Source organism: Rattus rattus, chromosome X (genome assembly GCF_011064425.1).
Source record: "Rattus rattus isolate New Zealand chromosome X, Rrattus_CSIRO_v1, whole genome shotgun sequence".
NCBI lineage: Eukaryota > Metazoa > Chordata > Mammalia > Rodentia > Muridae > Rattus > Rattus rattus.
The window spans coordinates 64,441,147-64,463,051 of NC_046172.1; the positions used below are offsets into that span (position 1 = coordinate 64,441,147).

General features: G+C 37.6%; 1 protein-coding gene and 1 pseudogene across 1 annotated transcript; one reads left to right on the forward strand and one right to left on the reverse strand.

Annotated features, from left to right (window-relative positions):
• Positions 1-593: 593 nt before the first annotated feature.
• On the reverse strand, positions 594-1,638 carry Gpr174 (G protein-coupled receptor 174). The gene has a single exon (XM_032889605.1). It carries the CDS (start codon positions 1,636-1,638, stop codon positions 631-633), a length of 1,008 nt encoding a protein of 335 aa, XP_032745496.1. The 3' UTR covers positions 594-630.
• Positions 1,639-14,189: 12,551 nt separating this feature from the next.
• LOC116887954 lies at positions 14,190-15,193 on the forward strand (annotated as a pseudogene).
• The last annotated feature ends 6,712 nt before the right edge of the window (positions 15,194-21,905 follow it).

Genomic DNA, 21,905 nt, shown 5'->3' on the forward strand with positions numbered 1-21,905 from the left:
GGAATCACATGTGGGAGATAAAAATAACCCTATTTTTGTAACATTATGTGTACATAAAGTATTCCCCACCTCACTTTAATGAAGCACAACCAAATATGTTTTTGGAATGCAAACTGTGATCACTACTACAAATTGACCATTGCACACCTTTTAAATAGAGATTCAGCATCCGAGGTAAAAAACTCAGTACTTAAACTGGGCTTGAGATAGTAATCTCTTTGGGACTTAGATTCACAGATAAAGCTGATGAGTCTAGCTCAGAGCATATGTGCACAAGCGTTATCAAAACTTTACCACTGGGGTTGGGATTTAGCTCAGTGGTAGGCGCTTGCCCTAGCAAGCGCAAGGCCCTAGGTTCAGTCCCCAGCTCCGGAAAAAAAAAAAAAAAAAAAAAAAACAACAATTTTACCACTTAAGTCTCAAAGACCTGGTCTGGCATTACTGCACGGACATGTCACCAGCAATGAAAATGAAACATAATATCATAATATTCTAAACAGGTATTGTCATAAGTATGTGCATTCTCCATGTACGTAATATAGAGCACACTGAAAGGTTATGAATATTTTCTGTGAAGACTGTCTTGATGGGGATGTGGCATTCAAGGCCACGTTCAGTTTCGGGTTTTATTTAGCACAGTTCAGCTGCCGTGGGAGAGGCGCCATGGTTATTCACAATTTTATATGATTTTGTTTGGAGTTGGATGCTATCAGGCAGTTCTTGTCTTGAAAGACGTCTTCTGAACTCATTAGTGGTGAAATAATATATAACTGGGTCAAGGCAGGAGTTCAGACTTGCCAGACACAGGGCCACAGAATGAAATATTAGAATCACTCTTCTGGCTAAGCAGCTTTTGATTTCATTGGACTTAACTAGGAAATCTAAAGGGAAGCTGAAGTGATAAGGTGCAAAGCAAATTAGAAACACCGCTGCACAGGTCAGAATCATCCTCAGGGCTTTCTTTTTCTCTCCAAGATGCTGAGAAATGGGATATTTATCTTGTAATGACAAAGCTGTCTTCCAGGTACAGTATAGAACAATCATAAGAGGAGTAATAAACCCAACCACCTCTCCAATAGTTATCATGGCAACAGATTGGGCCAGATTGACATTCCTGATAGGAAGATCCACAAAGCATTTGGTTCTGTTACCTGGGGTATCATCATTGGTTCTGAGGAGAGGAAAGAGTAGGCAGGCAAGGCAGATGATCAGCCAGCCAACAATACTGATATACAAGTCATATTTCTGCTTGCAGTCATTGAAGCGAAAGGGGTACATAAGAAACCAAAACCTTCGCACACTGATGCAGACCAAGAAGTAGATGCTGGCATACATGTTAACATATTTCAGGTAGAAACAAAACATGCAGAGACCAGGACCAAATGGCCAGTCGTGGTTCAAGTAGTAAAAGATTCTCAGTGGCAAAGAGAGAATCTGTAATAAGTCAGCGATGGCTAGGTTTATCATAAATACCACAGCCCTTTTGGTTTCTTTCATATAGCCATAAAATACCCACAAAGCTAATATGTTCCCTATGAGACCTGGCACAAGAATCACAGTGTACGTCACTGCATAAATGAAGTACCGGAAATCTGGATTGTCTCCATCTGTCTTGTTACATGTAAAATTATCAGTCATGATTATTTCCAGAGAAATTGTCTTTGCCTACTGGTCATTCAGAATCTAAATCCACAAGTAACTTCTGTACTGTCCACAAGTCAGTGGGTCAGAAAGACAGAGTATAAAACAACCTTTTGCCACAATTGTTAGCCTCTACATATGATTTGGGAGCTTTAAAAAAAATGGCTGTATTTATGCGTCAGATTTGTATACACAATTACAGAACGCCATTGTGCAAGCACACATGAAAAGTTGTTCAAATTTTCTCCTCTTGTTTATTTTGTGGTAAGGCATTCCAGGACATCATGGAAATTGGATATTTCTCACTTGATTCATAACTATGTCATACTTCAGCTTTTCAAATTCCCATATGATAGTCATCACTGTACAGGTGTTTGGAAGGACATTTTATGTTCTTTAGAGGGAGAGAAGTCTGGATCACACAGAAGAAAGGTTTGCTTCAGTGCAGGGTGGCTCTGCCACGATCCGAAGATGCCTTACTTTGGTGGTTCTTTTTTTCTGAGACTTTTTCAGATATACATTGAAGAAGAACATGAGAGAGAGAATAAAATACAAGCCTGCAAATAAAAGAAAATAAGCTTATTATGTCTGGCATTTTAAGTAAGAAAAACTAGTGTTTAATGGCCACACCATCCAGAAGATAATGTTTCACAAAAATCCTCCCTCTAACATCCTTTATCCTCCCTTTCAAGGATATTCCCTGAGCCTCATTGTTTGAGTGATATAAATATCTTGCTTAGGGCTAAGAAGTCACAGTCACTTAGTCTTTGCATTTTGGTCAGTTATGAGTCTCTGCATTAATTTCTTCCTACTGCAAAAGAATGCTTTTCTAACCAAGTTGAGAGCATCACAGATCTGTGGGTACAAACAAATATTTAGAAGGTATTTTAACATGGTCATGTTTTAGCGAAAAAACACAGTTGAGTCCCTTCTAAGGCTGATTGGCCTTTCTAGCCATAGGCTTTCGGTAAGGTTTACAGTGTCACTCATGAATTTCCTTCTGTGAAACAGACCTTAAACCCAACCAGAATGTAGCTGTTTATCTTCCCAATGTTTGTGCTACTACTGCACAGGAGTGCATGTCTCCTGCGCCCCGCCCCCAGGTTAGTATTTCAGCGTGGAGAAGACTATTTAATGTCTTTTTCTTCCAGAGGCCTAGTAGTACCATACCTGACAGAATAAAAGCTTACTAACAAGGAAGAAGTTTCCAAGTCAATTTAAAAATAATTCATTCATATATATATATATATATATATATATATATACACAAAAGTATGTGGTATCTTCATCAATAAGGTCTGATCATCTAACTACAGTAGGTGACCATGAGCAGTGGCAATATTCTGACTTATGTTGTTCTTTGAGGGGGTGTTTCTCTGGAGACTCTAACAATAACCCATATGGAAGGTATCCTATATCTGGATTGAGATTTGTTTTGTAGTCATGAATTTACATGAAGCTGGGTTTACATGCTCAAGATTAATCGAATCAAAATTCCAGTATGAACAAGGCCTTGTCCTTGAATGAGAAGTTATTGGCAGTTGATGACTGCTAAGGGGATAGAAAATCTTTTTTCTTTGTTGGTATGACCACTGAGAGGTCGCCCACCCTCCAGTGGAAGCTACAAACACATGCACATATGGGCAGATTGCAATGGACTCTGTGGATTATTTAAAAAACAAAACAGTAGATGACAAAGTTATTAGGAAGCCATATGGGGGAGGCCTGGAGAAGGTGGGATGGAGTTTGTGCATTTGTGTATGATCAAAATCCACTGTATATAGGCAAAATAAAAATAAAGCATATGTATGTAATAGAATTTTGTTGTGAGTGAGGATTAATATGCTACAGGTTCTATCACAGCAGTTCTCAACCCATGGGTTACATCCTCTTTGGAGGTCAAATGACCCTTTAACAGGGTTTGTCTAAGACCACCAGAAAACACAGATATTTATATTATGATCCATAACAGTAGTAAAACTACAGTTATGAAGTAGCAACAAAAATAATTTTGTGATTGGGGGGTCACCACAACATGAGGAACTGTATTAAAGGGTCACAGCAATAGGAAAGTTGAAAACCATTGTTCTATAAGTATAGAAAAGTAAAACTAGAAGGAACTTGATAAATAATCCAGCAATTTGTTACAAAAAATGCCTAAGCCAACAAATATGGGAGCTTATTAGAAATTCAGAAGAATCTCAGCCCCTCCCTCAGGACCTGTATTTTAACATTTAATTTCAGTTAAGTCTTTGGAAACTCTGATTTCCACCACTATTTCCCAAACATAAGGGATCTTCAGATCCATGTAAGGAAGACTTTTTCTTTAAAACAACAACCGCAAAAAATTAATATAGCTTTCCAGGTGTTTCCTCTAGAGATTTTGATTCAACATGTTTTAGGTAATGCCAGAAAATTCTGTTTTAACAAAGCTTCCCATATGACTCTGATACAGTCAGCATTGCTTTTGTCCTTGAAGCATCATTTAGGGGCCAGTGATTTGATTCAAATCCTTCCCAGATGTTGTGAAAATAAGTGGGCAACCAGCCTCTCTTTAAATATTTCCATTTACATGGGCCATTTAGTCACCTCTTAATTATCCAAGACAAGAGAGCAGAGCATTGGAACAGAGAATCAAATCCCCCAAAGGCTGACTCAGCTGGGCCCATGACCCTTCTTCTGAGGTAAACAAATTTTAGCTTAGGGACTTGGATCACTGCCTCAAGGCTGCTGAAATCTAGAAGGATTTAACTGACTTTAAAGATACTTGGGAAGAATAAAAATGAAAAGAGAATTATGAAACATCCTGCTTTGGATTATCAACTCCATGTGGTTTGAAGTGTGCATGATTCAGCCCTTGAAGGAATTATTGTTGTTATTTTGCCTGGTAAGTAAATCTCCTGGTAAGTAAAATATCATGTTTTGTCTAAAAATGTGGGTCTTGCTTTACATCAAAGGCATTCAGCTTGAAGATGTTAAATATTTGTTATTTCTCAAATAAAAAACATATAGAAACTTAGTATTATAGCCTTATATACTAATGTTAAAAATAGTGTGGATATTGAAGAGGTATTAACAAAACACACCGACTGTGAAAATAAATAGTATTTTCGAAATATATTCATTCACATGTGGTGGTTGTAATTAAGTGATAGAGAAACTTAGATGGCAAAATAGAGGTGTATGAAGAGGTGCAAACAACACAAATCACCAGAGAAATGAAAATTATAAACTACCATGAAATATCACTCAAACCATTACAAAGAACTTTTACAACAATTCAAAAGAAAGCAAGTGGTAATGAAGATGTGGAGAACCCTTACTGGAGGGGGTATATATTAATATCACTCTACAAAAAGAAGATTGTAGTTTCTACAAATATATAATAAAGAAAGGATAATACATATATTAAAAATAGAACTAGGGGTTGGGGATTTGGCTCAGTGGTAGAGCGCTTGCCTAGCAAGCGCAAGGCCCTGGGTTCGGTCCCCAGCTCCAGAAAAAAAAAATAGAACTATAAAAAATAGAACTATCACATGATTCAATATCTCTCCTCTGTGTTATATTTCTAAAAGAAATGAAATCAGTATTTTAACAAAACTGCTTCACGCCCATGTTCATTTCACCTTCATTCCTTTCCAGCAAAATACAGGATCAAACTATGTAGCCATCAACAATGAATATATAAGCAATTGTGCATGCATGAAACAGACTATTATTCAGCCTTTGAAAATAAAGAAATTCTGCCATTTGCAACAAAACTGCTTGATCTGGAGGAAAAAAATGTATAAAATATGAAATGTGTAAAATATTAAGTCAGACACAGATGCCATATAACATGAGCTTATGTATATTAAAAATGACAACAATCATTATGCCAAATGTGGAGAGTCAGTATAGGAATTTACACTGCTAATATAAGTAATAAATTTAATATCTAGTAAACATTACTTAGGTTAGATCACTGTTTTCTGCAAGGGCGTTCTCACTACCACCCCATTTTAATTTTTGCATTTTCTACCCTAGTTTATGTCTTTATTAGTTTTCTTCTCCAGTTTTATTCTGCTCCATTCTACATAAGGGTTTCATTATTTTTTCTAGGTTTACTTTTCAAAGATGTATATATACAAATTAGAAGCTATATAGAACGGTAATCAATGGTTACCTTAATAACAGTGCCATGTACCTTCATAGAGATAGTCTAATATTTTTCTAACTGGCCACATACTCTATTTTAGCAGAATTCATACTGTTCAAATCACCTTTCTAGTTTTCACACATGGCAACAATAGTGATGCTGCCTTAGCCTGCAGCATTGATTTGCCCACTAATCCATCCTTCTTTCCTTTCTTCTTTCCTTCCTTCCTTCTTTCTTTCCATTTTTCTTTCCTTCTTTTGTTCCTTTTTTATCCCTCCCTTTCTTTCTTGATTTCTAGCTTTCTAACTTACCCGAGTTTTCCTGAAATATTCCAATAATTGTTTATACTCCTGTCCTGCTGCATATTATACACAACCTCAACTAACTTGGAAACTCCTTGAAGTCATGGGCTTGGTCTTGTGTTCCTTTCAGTCCTTTATATTCTCAGAACCTCAGTTGGTATATTCATCAAATATTTACTGGGCCAATATTTACTCAGCATTTACAGTTTTCCAGGTATCATACTTGGTACTGGGAACATAGTGGAAAAAAAGTGTGCTGCCTTTTGCTTCTCGAATATTAAAATGTGGTGGAAAGGAATGAAAGTCACTATACAGTGTGTAAAGATATGATTATAGATAATTAAAGCATGTAATAGGGGAACCATGCATTAGAGGAGAATCTAAAATTACTACCTTACTAAACCAGCATAGTCCTGCACAAAAATCTATAAACATTTGCTATCAAACTCATAAATAAGAATAGTCTTCGTCCCTCATTAAGGAAACATCTTTTTAACAGACAGAACATCTAATGAAATTCATGTCCCAACAAGGCAGGGCATCAAGCCTAGTCCCCGTGTATCCATCCACAAAACACTTCCACACTTAAAAGGCTCAGGAACACTATAGAAGACGGTGATGAGATATTTAAAGCAGAAGATCAGGAAAAGTTGCTGTGAGACTGTGTCTGCTAGCAGTGCCAGAAGCTATACCTATAAATTCTCATCCACGTGAACGCCCAAGCATGAGCTGAACAAGGACAACATCAATGCACATGGCAAACTGGATGAAGAAAATCCTGTAAAGCTTCAACCCTACATAGAGAACTAAAGGCAACTGAGAAAAGTTGGGGGTGGAACAGATAAACTTCCCCAGGGAAGAGGTCAGTCCTGAAAACATACTGAATCCACACTCTAATGGGTACCTGAACAGACCCTGATTTTATTTTTTAATATTTATTTATTTATTTATTTATTTATTTATTTATTTATTTATTTATTTATTTATTCACATCCCAAACACTGCACATTCTTGGTCCTCCCTCACAGAAACACTCCCCTATCTTCGCTCCCTTTACCCTCTGAAAGGGTAACCCACCCTGGTATTCCTTCACTCTTGCGCAAGTCTCTTCCAGATTAGGTGCACCTTCTCCTACTGAGACCAGGCAAGGCATCCCTATTAGGAAATGGATACCACAGTCAGGCTGGCTTTAGGGAATTGCCTGCTCAGTTGTTGGGGAGCCCACATGGAGACTGAGGCTGCATGTCTAAGTATGTGCGGGGCCTGGGTCCAGCCCATGTGTGTTCTTCAGTTGGTGGGTCAGTCTCTGAGAGCTGCCAGGGTCCAGGACAGTTGGCACTGTTGGTAGTCCTGTGGTGTTCCCATCCCCTTCAGGGCCCTTCAATTCTTCCCCAACTCTTCCATTAGGGTCCTTGACCTCTGTCAGTGTTTGCCTGTGGGTATCTGCATCTGTTTCAGTCAGCTCCTAGGTAGAGACTCTCAGAGGACAATTATGCTATGAGAGATTTATTTAAAGTACTATGTCAGACTTTTCAAAAAAGGGAGGGCGGTAGGAAATGGAAGGATGCAAAGGCCCCAAATCACTATGTTTCCAGTGTAGGTAGGTCAGAAAATATTTCCTATAGCCATTGAAGAGAATTAGTATGTATTTATACAACATAAAGATTTGCTGAGTTTCGCTAATGTTTCATGAGAATGCTTGTTTCAGCTATATTGTGTCTTTGCTTATCTGGGTGAATCTTGCTTATCTAGGTGAATATCAGGGAAAGTTCTGTGTATCATTTTGGTGTGACTTAAGATGTTATTATCTGAGAATATATCAGGTCCTACTGTAAGACTCTCTCCCCATGAAAATGTGTGTTTACATTTTAAGAATGCAAATTATAAAATATAAGGTAATCAAATCATTTAGTTGTAATCTTTGAGATGTACTATCAATAGAGATGCTATTTTGGGGTATGGAATTTTGAAAACAACAAATAAAAACAAACAAACCAAACACAAACAAACAAACAAAACACCTAATCCCAAGTTACAGGCAATTGCTTGCTGAAAAGTCAATTTTATTTTAGAGTTCTAGCTAGATACCTACTAATAGGCTATGATAAAATAGACCCCCCACAAGTACTTGCAAACTATGTGAGGCTGATATATAAGCAATCACAAACCCTAGGGTGAAGAGAGCAGAACAATTTGTTAAGAATTTTGATCAGTAGGCACCAAACACTCCAGGTCTTGATTTCTGAAAAATTTTTAAGTAAAATATCTCACAAATTCCCTGGAAGAGCTGTCTGGTAACTGCTACATGGTGGTAAGCAAATACTTTGGGGAAAGTATTTTGTGGTTATTTCTCCTAGGGAATTCACTAAATTTTCAGGCCTACTAGATGTTCCACCAGACTTTATTTTTTTATTATAAAGAAATGTTTTCTACCAGGTTACCATTTCGAGAAACTTCTTCTGTGAGACTCCTACAGTTTAACTTAATGAAAAAGAAAGGATGCATACAGGCAGAGTTATTATAAACATTACCATCCTTCATTTAGATGAGTCTAAATGTATCTGCTGAGGTTTGAAGGCCGTTTCCTCTCCAGCAGACACTGTATCCTGTTCCTTGGGTATAGAAGTACTCTCAATTATTTGGAGACAGCATGAAAAGGGTCACTCAGCCTCACAACGCCAGGGAATAAAGACAAGTCACATTGCCGTTGGCGTAGACATACTAGTTTGCAATTACTTTATATTTAGGAGAGTAGTACATATCAATTGTACTGAAGATGGACAATCCCAAAGACCTTTCAAACCTGTAGTGAGCACTAACAATACTTGAGCAAATGCCAGAATTCTTGTCTCCTCTATCCATAAAAATGATATGGCCAGTTTTTCTTTAAGAGTTTCTCATTGTTTTGCTAATCTATCTTTATTATTTCCTATTTTTTCAGTCAAGTCTATAAAACTCTGAACCCTAGGATAACTACATTGTGTGATTGAAGTATATATTCCTGATGAATTGAACAATAATTGCCCGAAGTCAAAAGAAAGATATCTAAATTTTTAAAAGTTATTTACACTAAACTTGGGATATTACTTTGAGTATAAAAAAGCAATAACATAAAGTCTTGAGTCAAGATGTTTAAAAATTGTTCCTTCTCTTTCTCCTATATTCTTGACTATCATTTGATTTAAATTGCTCTACTTCAAGTCAATGTACATTTATTGATATTTGGTCTATTGTTCAAGGCCCAGCTCAAGTATGTTTATTGAGCATCTAAAGCAAATGATAATCTAATGGTAAAAACCACTTATGTCACTCATATATTACAATCTTTTGTACACAATTAGATAAACTTCCATTAGTTGACTGTAGTTTAAATTAGAGTTTACTCCTAATGGAACTCAAGCACTTTTATATGGATGCAAGATTAAAACACTAGTTGAAGCATTAACTCATTTTTAAATGGGACTCTGAGTTAGTAGAGAAACTATTTAAAAATAGTTAGCCCAAATATAGTTATACAGTGCCTTGTAGATTTGCCATTCTGTGCTTCTGTATTCCAACTCTTTTCTTTTAGAGGACAAGCCACTATTCTACAAAGTTCCATTTTACACATTTAAGTTTGCATATTTTAACTTGGTAGCAGCGATGAGGCGATCACAAGTTACATTGCAGTGGGAAAACTGCATGCATTTCCTGTTCTCAGTGCTGACACGGCTGTGGGGATTTTCCTCAGCTTTTCTGAATGTTCACCTTGTGTCTCAGACCAGACTTGTGAGCATTTGGACAGAAGGGGTGATTTTTTTACAGGAATTTATGAGCTTCAAGCTTACATAAAATAAAATAACGTCCAAGATAATCACATCCTTCTGGCCCTTTTCACTTTTTTGCCATCCTTCTCAAAATTTTCTCTTTGAGTGTGTGCCCTATCCACTGCTCCACAGGATTAATAGCCTGTGAAAGTAAAGGAGTAAACCAACCTTATGGGGTCTGGTAGAAAGAGCAAGGGTGGAGTGGAAAATAAAACCAGTCCCTGGGGCCTCACCGGAGGATTGGCCATGATTTGTGTGTAGGTGGCTACCTACATGGTGTGATTTTTAAGGGACCAAAAGCCTTCCTTTAGTAAAAGAAAAATAAAAATATTTCCTATTTGTTGACTGGGGCTCAATCTTCCTTCTTTGTAAGGATAAGATGTCTGCTCCCTGGAAAACATTTAGGCTGGAAATGTCAGACTCCCACCTTTAGGAACTAGAGTGACGAATTCAAACCTGACCACTTTCTCAAAGGAATGTCAATATCTCCACACGCTCACCATTTCTGGGAGTTTCAGAATAAACCTAGGTCTCAAGGTTTTTACAACTTCTTCTACTCAGCCCATTGAATACATCAGTGCAGCACAGCCTAGTCTTTTTGCTTACTGGGTTTTGTCCTCCATTGATATCTGTGGTTCATTTATTTTTGGATTCCTTTCTTCCATATTATCCAAATCCTAAAGGATTTTGTTTTTAAGAGCAAAGAATAATAGAGAAGTCACTAAGCCAGTATTTCTCAACGTGTAGGTTGCAGCCCTTTTGGGGGTCAAAGGACACTTTCACAGGGGTTGCATATCAGATACTCAGATTTTTATTCATAACAGTAGCAAAATTATATTTATGATTTTGTGGTTTGGGATTATCACAACATGAGGAACAGTATTAAAGGGTTGCAGCATTAGGAAGATTGAGAACCACTGCTCTAAACAAACACTGAGGTCTTCAGCCATTTCAGAATGTTCATGGAAAATGACTTAAGGTTTAAGATTTAAAATATTAAATGTCACTGACAACAACAAAATATTTACTGTTCAGTAATAACACTTAAAATTTCCATGGGAAAATGATATCCCAAGATCATGACAATTAATCTAAAATATGAAGATCTCATCATTTTGTATTTTCAATAGCAGATAATAATTTTATATAACACCAAATGCTGTCATTTTAAATGAGCTTAAGTTTTCCCGAGTGACACGGCTTTGCCTTCTGCTAGACTGGAAGTAATTTTCTGGATCTTGTTGGTAAGCCTTCTCTAATATTCCAAGAGAAAAGGATTCTAGTTAGTTACTTCTTAATATTCTATCATGTTTTCCATGATTCAGACTCTAGTTGAAAGTACTTCAGAAAATAAGCCAGCAGTGAATGGCCCCCATAGGCTCATATGCTTGAACACTTGGTCTCCAGCCTCCTGTTTCCTGTTTTAAGATGTGAGCTCTCAGCTTTTTCTACAGTCATACATACATACTCTGCCATCACATGCTCTAACTCTATGGAATTACTAGCCATAGGAAATCATTTCTTTTATAAGTTGATTTGGTCATGGTTGCTTATCACAATAAATAAATAAATAAAGTAAAACCCTCAGTCTCCTTTGTGAGGTGACAAAATGCCAGGGGACAGTATTGTGATCCTATACTCCTCTGGCAGCTCCCTGAGTAGTATGACGATTGTTGTTTGTTTGTTTGTTTGTTTGTTTGTTTATAAGCTCTTGGTTCTCAGATTAAGTTTCCTGCCACTAGGTGACATGACAGGTAAATGTGGGAAGCTGGGTATGGCTTAACTATCCAAGGTTCTAGCAGTCAGAAGTAGACAAACAAAGGTTCTGAGTATGAGAACAATCTCAGGTACATAGACTGTCTCAAAAGGCAGTGAAGGTGAGTAGATTCCTTGATTGGTCTTCCACCAGTAATAGTTTGTGTGGAATACCCTCCTCTTGGCTAATTAGAAGCATGGAATAGTAAATCATTCTGATGTACTCCCTGACAACCCTTCTTTATTTATAATCTGGTAAAATGAGTCAAACAAAATTATGACCTACTACTCTGAATTCATCTCCAAAGAAAGATACCAAAGTAAGAAGAAGAAAACCCGAGATTTTCCAATACTCAGGTAATGACATACTCACTTTGATACCATCCCACTCCTGGTCTGTAATTAGTACAGCAAGATAAAAAAATATCATCTACCAAATAAAACTATAGATCTTCACTGAAATTTTGATATATTTTTATATAAAGGCATCCGACAAATGATCCATTAGTGATAAGCTATGTCAGATGAGTCCTTTACAAATGACTTTCTCTTTTCTTCCCACAATTGATCTTTTGGTTACTGGATTCAAAGACATTGGAATTTTTCTCTCTGTTAGGTCAGAGATGAAGTTTTTTAAGGATCATAGATCTCATCACAATTCCTGCTTGGATTCAGGCCAGATCTTAGAATTTGATGCAAAAGCAATATTTGACTAGAATTTTATGTACTTATGCATTGAATAATGCTCTCTTACTAAATACTTTTTTCAATAAGTGGCATTGATTGTGGCACTTTAGTTAACTCATTATTTTGGTATCTAACACGAATTGGCCCTGGTAATTAAGGAGAGGATTGTCAAGGCAGTATGGTTTGCTATTTTGGTTTGGCTTTAAAACAAGATACATTACAAATTATTTTTATGAAGTCTTGTTGAATTAAAAATATCTAAGAAATCTAGAAAAGGTCTTCTTTCCAATCTTTTGCAGATGTATTTATAGAAAGAACTTCTAGTCCAAGTTCAAATTGGCTAAAATAACTAAGGGCCTCTCCTACCAAAGATGAACAGCAAGACAATAAGGAACTCTCATTGGCAAATGGACTTTTTTATATTTTTGAAGCATAACATATCCAGTAATACCCAGAAGGATTTCAGAAGTGAACCAATACTCATATTTTTATCCCTGTTGACAACATTTTGACCTGTGTGTTAGTTAGTCCTATTTCCCTTTTGTTTTGTTAAATAACACAACTTTCTTATTTTAGACTGACATATATCTCTAGCTGTTTTTTCTAATCAGGTTCAAGTTAAAATATCTCCTGAAACTACACTACAAAGACCTGAAGATGTAACACTAAAAACATTATTCTTTTTTTCAATCTGATCTCTTATTGGTGTCCCAGGCTTCTACTATGCAAGATTATCCTAGTACAAAGTATGCTAGGACACATATTTTGATTACATATTTTTATTAGTTCAAATGTTTACTTACTTATTTCAGTTTTTCTGTAGGTTAAATATTTAACTCTACACCATTGTCCCTCTGAATTCCCAGACACCACAGTAAGCCTGTGAATTTTAATCTGGGTTAGGGTGAGTTTATACATAATTTTGGCACTTATCTCCTGTTTATAAATTTATTGTCTTCTATCCTTAAATACAAGTTATGGAAAGCTAAGGAAAAAAGAGATTATTCAACTGAAATATGTAACAAAAAATAAAAAGTGTTTTCAGTGAAGTCTATTAGAAATATTTAGCCAATTTTAGATACCTATCTCACTAGAATGAAAACTAGGTAGATGATGTCACATTTTTGAGGCTCATTTAAGTCAAGTTCATTAAAATTTCTGTTTACTTTCTAACATTTTACATCAATATACTTATTGACTTAGGTATATATTAGGGGAGGAAAATATTAGATACATAGATAGATAATTGGGTTTATCATTCCAATGATTATGTCATGACCATTTAATTCCATACCTAAGAAATTGGCTATCTTTCAATTTTACAATGAACAGTAGCCAAGTGCATCTATTTCTTCTATAATTGGTCCCTGATGCATTAATTTATTTCTACATCTTTCTAGTCATCATTTATATAAGCATTACTGATTGATTACATAAAATTAAAACAGATAGCATCCCTAAGAATATTTAAAAGATTTATCAACCCTAAATTTATCTAAAATGGTAACATTTCTCTTCCATATTGTTATATATCCCTCCTTATACTCCTTGCTCCATTATCTCATCCCAGTTTTATCCATCCTGTTCCGTTATTTACTTTTAACACTTAAGAGTAAAGCATTCTAACTCCTCTCCCTTGAAAGCCCCATAAAGAAGACCACTGATACCATGAGTATCTGATTTTGTATGAATAACTTTTATTTTCTCCTGTCATGAATTTCATCTAACTCCCCATTAAAAAATAGTTTTTTGAGAGCAGTTCAGGAACTCACGTCTCTCCTTAACATTCTCTTCATTGTCTGCAGAAGCCTCTGTTTCTTTCCTGCTTGACAATCCAATGGCCAGAAATCCACCATATCTATTCTCTAGATCCATGCCAGAGAAAGCTTTGACTTTGTTGGCAATCCCACTGTTAAGGTTTATCTCTACACCTCTATGGTTCTCTTCTGAGCTGCTGTGCCCAGTGATGCCTCCACTGGTGTCTATGAGGTTATAGAGCTCTAGGAGGATAAGAAGCATTACACATGGAAGAGTATCTCAAAGAGAAAGACAAAATGATGATTAAGATGGAGTGCACTGAAAATAAATCTAAATTTGATGCAAATGACATTCCGGAAGTGTCCTTGGCTGTCTGGAATGTCACTGCCATGGAAAACTGGGTGCCCATTTACCATCACATCACTGACTTAGCTGGCAACATGGAAGTTATCGTGCTGGTCCCAGCTTTCAATGTGATCAATCATGGTTCTCATGCTGACAACAAGCTGGCCATGCAACAGTTCATGATCCTCCCTATGGGGTATCCTATTTCTGGGAAGCAATGCTCACTGGAACAGAGATTTACCACAACATGAAGAATGTCATCAAGAGATATTAGAAGAATGAAGATAAACCAATGTGGGTGATGTGAGTGCATTTGTACCTAAGATCCTGAAGAAAGACTAGAGCTGCTAAAGACAGCTAGCTACACTGACCAGGCTGTCATTAGAATGGATATAGCTACCTCTGAAATCTACAGATCTGGCAAGAATGACTTGAGTCTTCTGAGAACTCTAGCACATCATACCTGACTAGCTGGCTGACCAGTATAAGTCCTTCATCCAGGAATATCCAGTGATGTCCATAGAAGCAAACTTTGATGGGGACAACTGGGAAGCTTGGCAGAAATTCATAACTAATGCAGGCATCCAAGTGGTTGGAAATGATCTCACAGTAGCCAACACTAGGCAGTTGCCAAAACTGTGGGCAAGAAATCTTACAACTGCCTCCTGTTCAAAGTGAACCAGATCAGCTCTGTTGCTGAGCAGCTGTAGGCATGCAAGCTGGCCAAGTTCAATGGTAGGGGTGTCACAGTCAACCCGTGACCATGTAAAGCATGAGCTGGAGATCCTTGGAACTACCAACTGCTTAGAGTCTTCCTGTCTCTGATGTCATAGAGGTAGCTCAAGGCCAGCCCAATGTTTGTCCTTTCCATGTCACTGCTTTCTTAGACTTCCAAAGCTAGAACTGACTACCTGAGCGCTGCTAAAATCCCAGCCTTAATCATGTGGTGGTCCCCATCAGTGTTTCTGTTACCTTGCTTCTTAGCTAGTGTCTTGTGTAATCTCTAGGGTGGCCACTATTAAGACTCCCCAGTGGTTCTCGTGTATAATAAACCTTAGTGACACATAAAAAAAATGGTTTCTTATTATCAATCCTACCTGTGTGGGAGAAAAAGCAATCATAAAGAGCAGAGGGAGGGACCTGGGTGGGAGAGGGGAGGGGGTGGGAAAAGGGGAATATGATTAGGTATTGGGTAATAGGGGTGGGGTGGGGGTGGGAAGAGGAGTAAAGCCCTGAGTGCCAACATAATGAATAGAAATATGCAACCTTGGGAAGTGGGAGGTGGGGGGACCCTCTAGAATGTAACAGAGACCTGGGAGGTAAGAGAATCTCAGGACTCAAATGGAGAAAGACTATAGATAAACTGCCCAACAGTGGGGAGGGAACTTGTAGAAACTACCTCCAGTTGGAAACCAGGGCATTGAGTGGAGGGATAGGGTTGCCATCCCACAGTCGAAAACTCTGACCCAGGATTGTTGTCTAAAAAAAATGGAGGGACAAAAATGGAGAATAAATTGAAGAAAAGGAGGTCTAGAGACTGGCCCAAATTGGAACCCATCTGAAGGGAGGCTCCAAGACCTGACACTATTACTGATTCTATGGTATAATTACAGATATGAGGCTAGCACGGCTGTCCTCTCAGAGGCCCAACAAGCAGCTTATGAGACAAATGAAGATACTTATACCCAACCAATGGAAGGAAGTTGAGAACCCCTGTGGTTGAACTAGAGAAAAGCTGTAAGAAGTTGAGGAGAAGGACAACTCCACAGGAAGACCAACAGTCTCAACTAACCTGGGTACCCAAGATCTCTCAGACACTGCATAACTAACCAGGCAGCAGACACTAGCTGGTCCACAGCCTCTGACACATATACAGCAAAGGACAGCCTTGTTTGGCTTCATTGAGAGAATATGTACCTAACTCTTGAGAGACATGAGGCCTCAAGAAGTGGGGAAGTTTGGTGGGGTGTGGGAGTGTTGTGGGGACATCCTCCTGAAGATGGGAGAGGATTAATGGGATGAGGAACAGTCAGAGGGCAGAACTGGAGGGGGATAAGGACTGGACAGTAAAAAACAATTAAAGATAAAAAGAGTCTTTTGGCTGTTAGATTATTTTATTTGGTTTCTATTCAGTTTTTATAATATTTCTTGACTATTCTGTTTCTTAAGCAAGAAGCTCTGCATTGATTAGTGATTTTCATGTCTATCAATTAAGAAAAAGGAAGATCATAGAGGCAAGCGGAATTACTGGTATAGGTCTAATGAGCCTCCCTGAAGAGAGAGATCCTCCTGTAGTGGAAATGAATGTAGTTGACTGTAGTAGTCAAGTGTCTGCCTTGATAAGAAATCTGGTACTTGCCACTGGCATGGGTGTAGGTGGCTGCAAGTGGGAATCTAGTTTGGTGAAGATAGATGGAATTATCATTGTTAATTGGGCATTTTACTTAAAGAGGTTGTCCAGATAGGCGTAGAAAAAGGCAGGATCATGAGAACACAAGCATTAAGACAAAAATTAATAATTAGGACTTAATGAAACAAAAGAAATGGCTGTACAGAAAAGTGTGCCCCCATGTAAGTGATGGGGCAGTCTAATAGAATGGGAAATATCTTACGAGTTATAAAATCAACAGTGTTAGTATCTCTAATATACAAAGAACCCCCCCCCAAAAAAGAAAACAAATAACCCAAATTAAAAATTGCATTATAGAACTAAATAAAGAGTTCAAAAAGATGAAACACAAAAGGCTAAGAAACATTTTAAAAATGTTCAAAACCCTTAGTCATTAGGAAACTGCAAGTTAAAAGTACTTTGAATTTTCACTTCACCATAGTCAGGATGACTAAGGCTAAAACTAAATAAAAAAAAATGAAGAAACACTCCTTCATTGTTGGTAGGAGCACAAATTTGTACAACCACTCTGGAAATCAATTTGGCAGTTTCTCAGAAAATTGAGAATAGTTCTACCTCAAGACCCAGCTATACCACTCCTGGGCACATACCCAAAAGATGCTGCATCAATCCCACAAGGACAATTGCTCCACTATGTTCATAGCAGCTTTTATTCATAATAGCTAGAAACTAGAACCAGCCCCGATGCCCCACAACTGAAGAATGGATACAGAAAATGTGGTTCATTCACATGATGGAATATTATTCAGCTATTAAAAACAAGGACATAATGAATTTCATAGGCAAATGGATGAAACTGCAAAATGTCATCGTGAGTGAGGTAACCCAGACCCAAAAGGACATGCACAGTATGTACTCACTTATAAGGGATATTAGCCATAAAGTATCAGATAAACAGACTACAATCCACAGATGCAAAGAAGACAAATAAAAAGGAGACCCCAGAGGAAGATGCTTGAATATTTCTTAGAAGGGGAAATAACAGAGATATCAAAGGTGGAGGGAGAGGGGGAACTGGGTAGGAGAGGGGATGAGGAAGGAATGGGGCAGGGGAATCAGGATAGGAGAGCAGGGTAGAGAATGGAAAAATTGTTGTGGGTGGGGATAGGGGGTATCTCTAGGATGTACTCAAGATTTCTGATTGGATGTGGGGAGGCCCCAGGAGCCTATGAGGGTCATGGGACTCCTAGCTGAGACTCCTAGCAGTCAGGGATATGAAAACTGAAAAGGGAACCTCCTATAGCCAGGCAGGACTTCCAGTGTTCACAAATCTACCCAAAAACCTTTGCATAGACAAAGATGGGACAGAGACAGTGGAAAAGCCAAGAAGTGACTGACTGAAATTTATACCAATCCTATGGACAAGAACCAATCTCTGACACTATTAACAGCATTCTGTTAAGCTTACAGACAGGATTCTAGCATAATTCTACTCTAAGAGGCTCCACCCAGCAGCCAATGGGAACAGATGTAGAGACCCACAGCCAAACATTAGATGGAGCTCTGGAGTCTTATGTTAAAGTTGGGAGAAAGATTAAGGAACTCCAGGAGGACAGGGACTCCACAGGAAGACCAACAGAGTCAACTCACCTGAGCCTTTTAGGGTTCCTAGAGACTGAACTATCAACCAAAGAGTGAGCATGGGCTGCACACAGGCCTCCTGGATGTATGTAGGAAATGTGCTGCTTGGTCTTCATGCTGGTCCCCCAACAACTGAAGTGGGGCGCTGTCCCTGAATCTGTTGCCTGCTTGTGGATCCAGATCCCCTAATTGGGCCAACTTGCCTTGCCTAGAGGATGCACCTAGTCCTGCAGGGACTTGGTGTGCTAGGGTAGAGAGATACCCAGGGAGGGCCCTCTCCTTCTCAGAGGAGAAGGGCAGGGGTGGTGGTGGAGGAGCTTTTCGGGAGGTGTTGGAGGAGAGGGAGCACTGATATTGGGATGTAAAGTGAACAAATAGATTAATGGAAAAAAGGACAAATACTGATCCAGATGTGGGGAAAGGAAGAATACTTATTCACAGTGATGCGATTGCAAACTTGTATAGCCACCATAGGAATCGGTGTGAAGATTCCTCAAAAAGCTAAAAATAGATCTATACATAATTCATCTATACAATTCTTAGGCATATACCCAAAAAACTCCATGTTCTACTGTAGAGATGCTTGTCTGTGTTAATTGCTGCTCTATTTACAATAGCCATCAGATGGAAACAGTCTGGAGGTCTATCAACTGATGGAAGGATAATAAACCTATGGTATATTTACATCGTTAACTGTTATTCATATATTAAGAAATATAAAATTGGGAAACACCAAGTGTATGGATGGAGCTCCAAAAATCATTCTGAGTGAGGTGTCTTTCTTTACCTAGAAAGACAAATAAGTGTTTTCTTTTAGATACGGGTGTTTCACTAGAACTACCTTTTATTAAGGGATTATGGAAAAAGGCTTTCCAGAGAGGAGAGATAGAATGAATTGCTATAAGTGGGTAAAAGAGATCTATCTATCTATCTATCTATCTATCTATCTATCTATCTATCTATCTATCTATCTATCTATCTATCGGATAGTTATTGGACACTGGTGTCTAATAGACCACCAAAATTACAATCCATTTGCTATTGTTTTTGGTTACACTCTAGAGCTTAAAGTTAAGAAAATATTGTTGAAGATATCATATAGAACATGGAAATAACAAGCTGGTACTAAAGTGGAACCTTCACCTCTACTGGATAGCTTTCATGGTGCTAGATGGTACTACACAAGCTATCAGACAGAAAAGTAATAATCAGTCTTACCCAGTTGTGAACCCTGTGAACTACAATAATGATTGGTTGGGGAGGACATGCTCACTGATGAAATGTAAGTACAAACATCATGGGAGCAACCACCAACTTTCTGATTGGACTTGGGGTCTACCCTGTGACATGAAACACATATACCTGTCACTATTATCAGGTCATGATCCTATAGCTATATAAATCATAGGCCCTATGAGCCTACAAGTTTTAAGAGAATAAATGTTTGTGCTTGTAATATGTTAAACTCATTCCTAATGACCCATAGATTAATGCATTTCCTAACCATCACAAGAGAAGCTTTTATTTGGAGATGATGACTAACACAGAGATCTGAAACTGTCCAACAACCATAGAATAACAGATTGTAGAATTTTTAGTTCCATAATGGAAATTTATATATCACAAATTTCCATCCAGAGGCTCAGCAATCATTGTGGAAGTGTCGGAGGAAAGAGGATAAGTGCCTGGAGTGGTTGATTACAACATACATTATCTTCTAGACACAACAGGGCAGCTGCACACAAACACTTAACAGTTCTTTCACCACAAAACCTATGCTAGCCTTAGATCAAATTCTGGCATCTCGAGGGGTGCTAGGCACACGATCCCACCAGAAGCTATAGAATTATAGGCAATTGCTAGCTTCTGGAAGAAAAAAGGAAGATTTTTTTTTCTAAGAATGTAGTCCACGGTAAGTTGACCACTTTGCAGTGAAACACCACAGAGTCAAGCATATCTGGTAAGCACAAATTTATCTTGAAGGGTGGAGGTTTTTCTGGACATAAAGATGGGTATGTAAGGAAGGGGAGTAAGTCAGGGAAGAGTTGAAAGTTTGAATATGATAAAAACACACTGTATAATATTATCAAAGGACTATTTGAATTTCTCACTATTTAAGTGAATTTCATATTGCCTCAAAAATACAAAGATTATCCATTTGATCCATTGATACTTTCAATAGACATATAGTATTTCTTTTGAGAACATAGATGGCTAATTTGATGATCGATGCCTGCCATTTATTGCATAGGATATTCTATTACATGCCATGTTTTGGTAATATAGAAGTAGTACCACTATGGACAGGTGTCTGATTTTATTTTCCCGGTCTTTTGTTATATTCATTCTTAATGTATTAGAAAACCTCTCAAAGGATGTGCCTAGCCTTGGAGATGCTTGAAGTACCAGGTGGAGGATAACTAGGAGGCACCGCCCACTTAGAAGATAATGGGAGGGAGGATGTAGGAAGGATTGGGGGAGGAGATAACCCTGAGGGGGTCAGTGATAAGGATGTAAAGAATAAGTAAAAATAAATACATAAATAAATAAATAAATAAATAAATATGAAAGATCTTTCAAGATAAAGATATTTCTCTTTTTAGGATAATATGCAACTAGAAAGAATGGGTCCAGTAACTTGAACATGGCTTCCAGATGTCCAAAAATAAATACATAGTGATTTCATTAAATCCAAATATTCACATGCAGAAGACATGCATACTATGGTAGTAAAAGTGGTTATTCAACACCTAACCTCCTGGTTAAAAATATAATTTGTTCCATTATGGCATATCAGCAGCAGAGTACAACATGTTTAATTTCTATATGCAGTTATTTTGCTCATGATTTATTTTTTCACTTTTTACTCTGTGGCTATTTCATGCATACATGTGTATACCAAATTTTGGTTAGTCTCAATGCCTGTTAATCTTTCTGGTCCCCCCTCTTTCCTGAGGGAGTCCTTCTATTTAAAAAAATACCTATTACTTTTCATGGTTTTAAGTTTAAAACAAGCACTAGACATATCATATCTCCTAACAGTGATTATATATCTATGTTGGTGCTTGAGTAATATAATTCTGAAAAGATACCTCTAGAATAAGAAAAGAAAAAAAGTGCCTGTATTTCTCATTCTGAAAACTGCACCATTCTAATATGTCTCCAGCTGGAGACTTGTTGAACAATGGGTCACTTGCGTAATATTTATGCAACTTTCTGGTACTCATTATAATTTTCCATCTTAGAAAAAGTCATGTCCTTTATCACTATACCACTATTATTCTATTTATTGTATTTATGTAGAGAGTACAGCTTATGGTTGGTGAGATACACACACTCACACACACACACATACACACACACCTAATATATATATATATAATATATGATATAAGACATACAACATATGACATACTACATATGACATGATATATGATACATGATACATGGTATATGATATATGGTATGTGACATATGATATA

What these genes read in the sequence shown, in the direction of transcription:
- Gpr174 (XM_032889605.1), bottom strand. Translation starts at nt 1,638, where the DNA reads ATGACTGATAATTTTACATGTAACAAGACAGATGGAGACAATCCAGAT.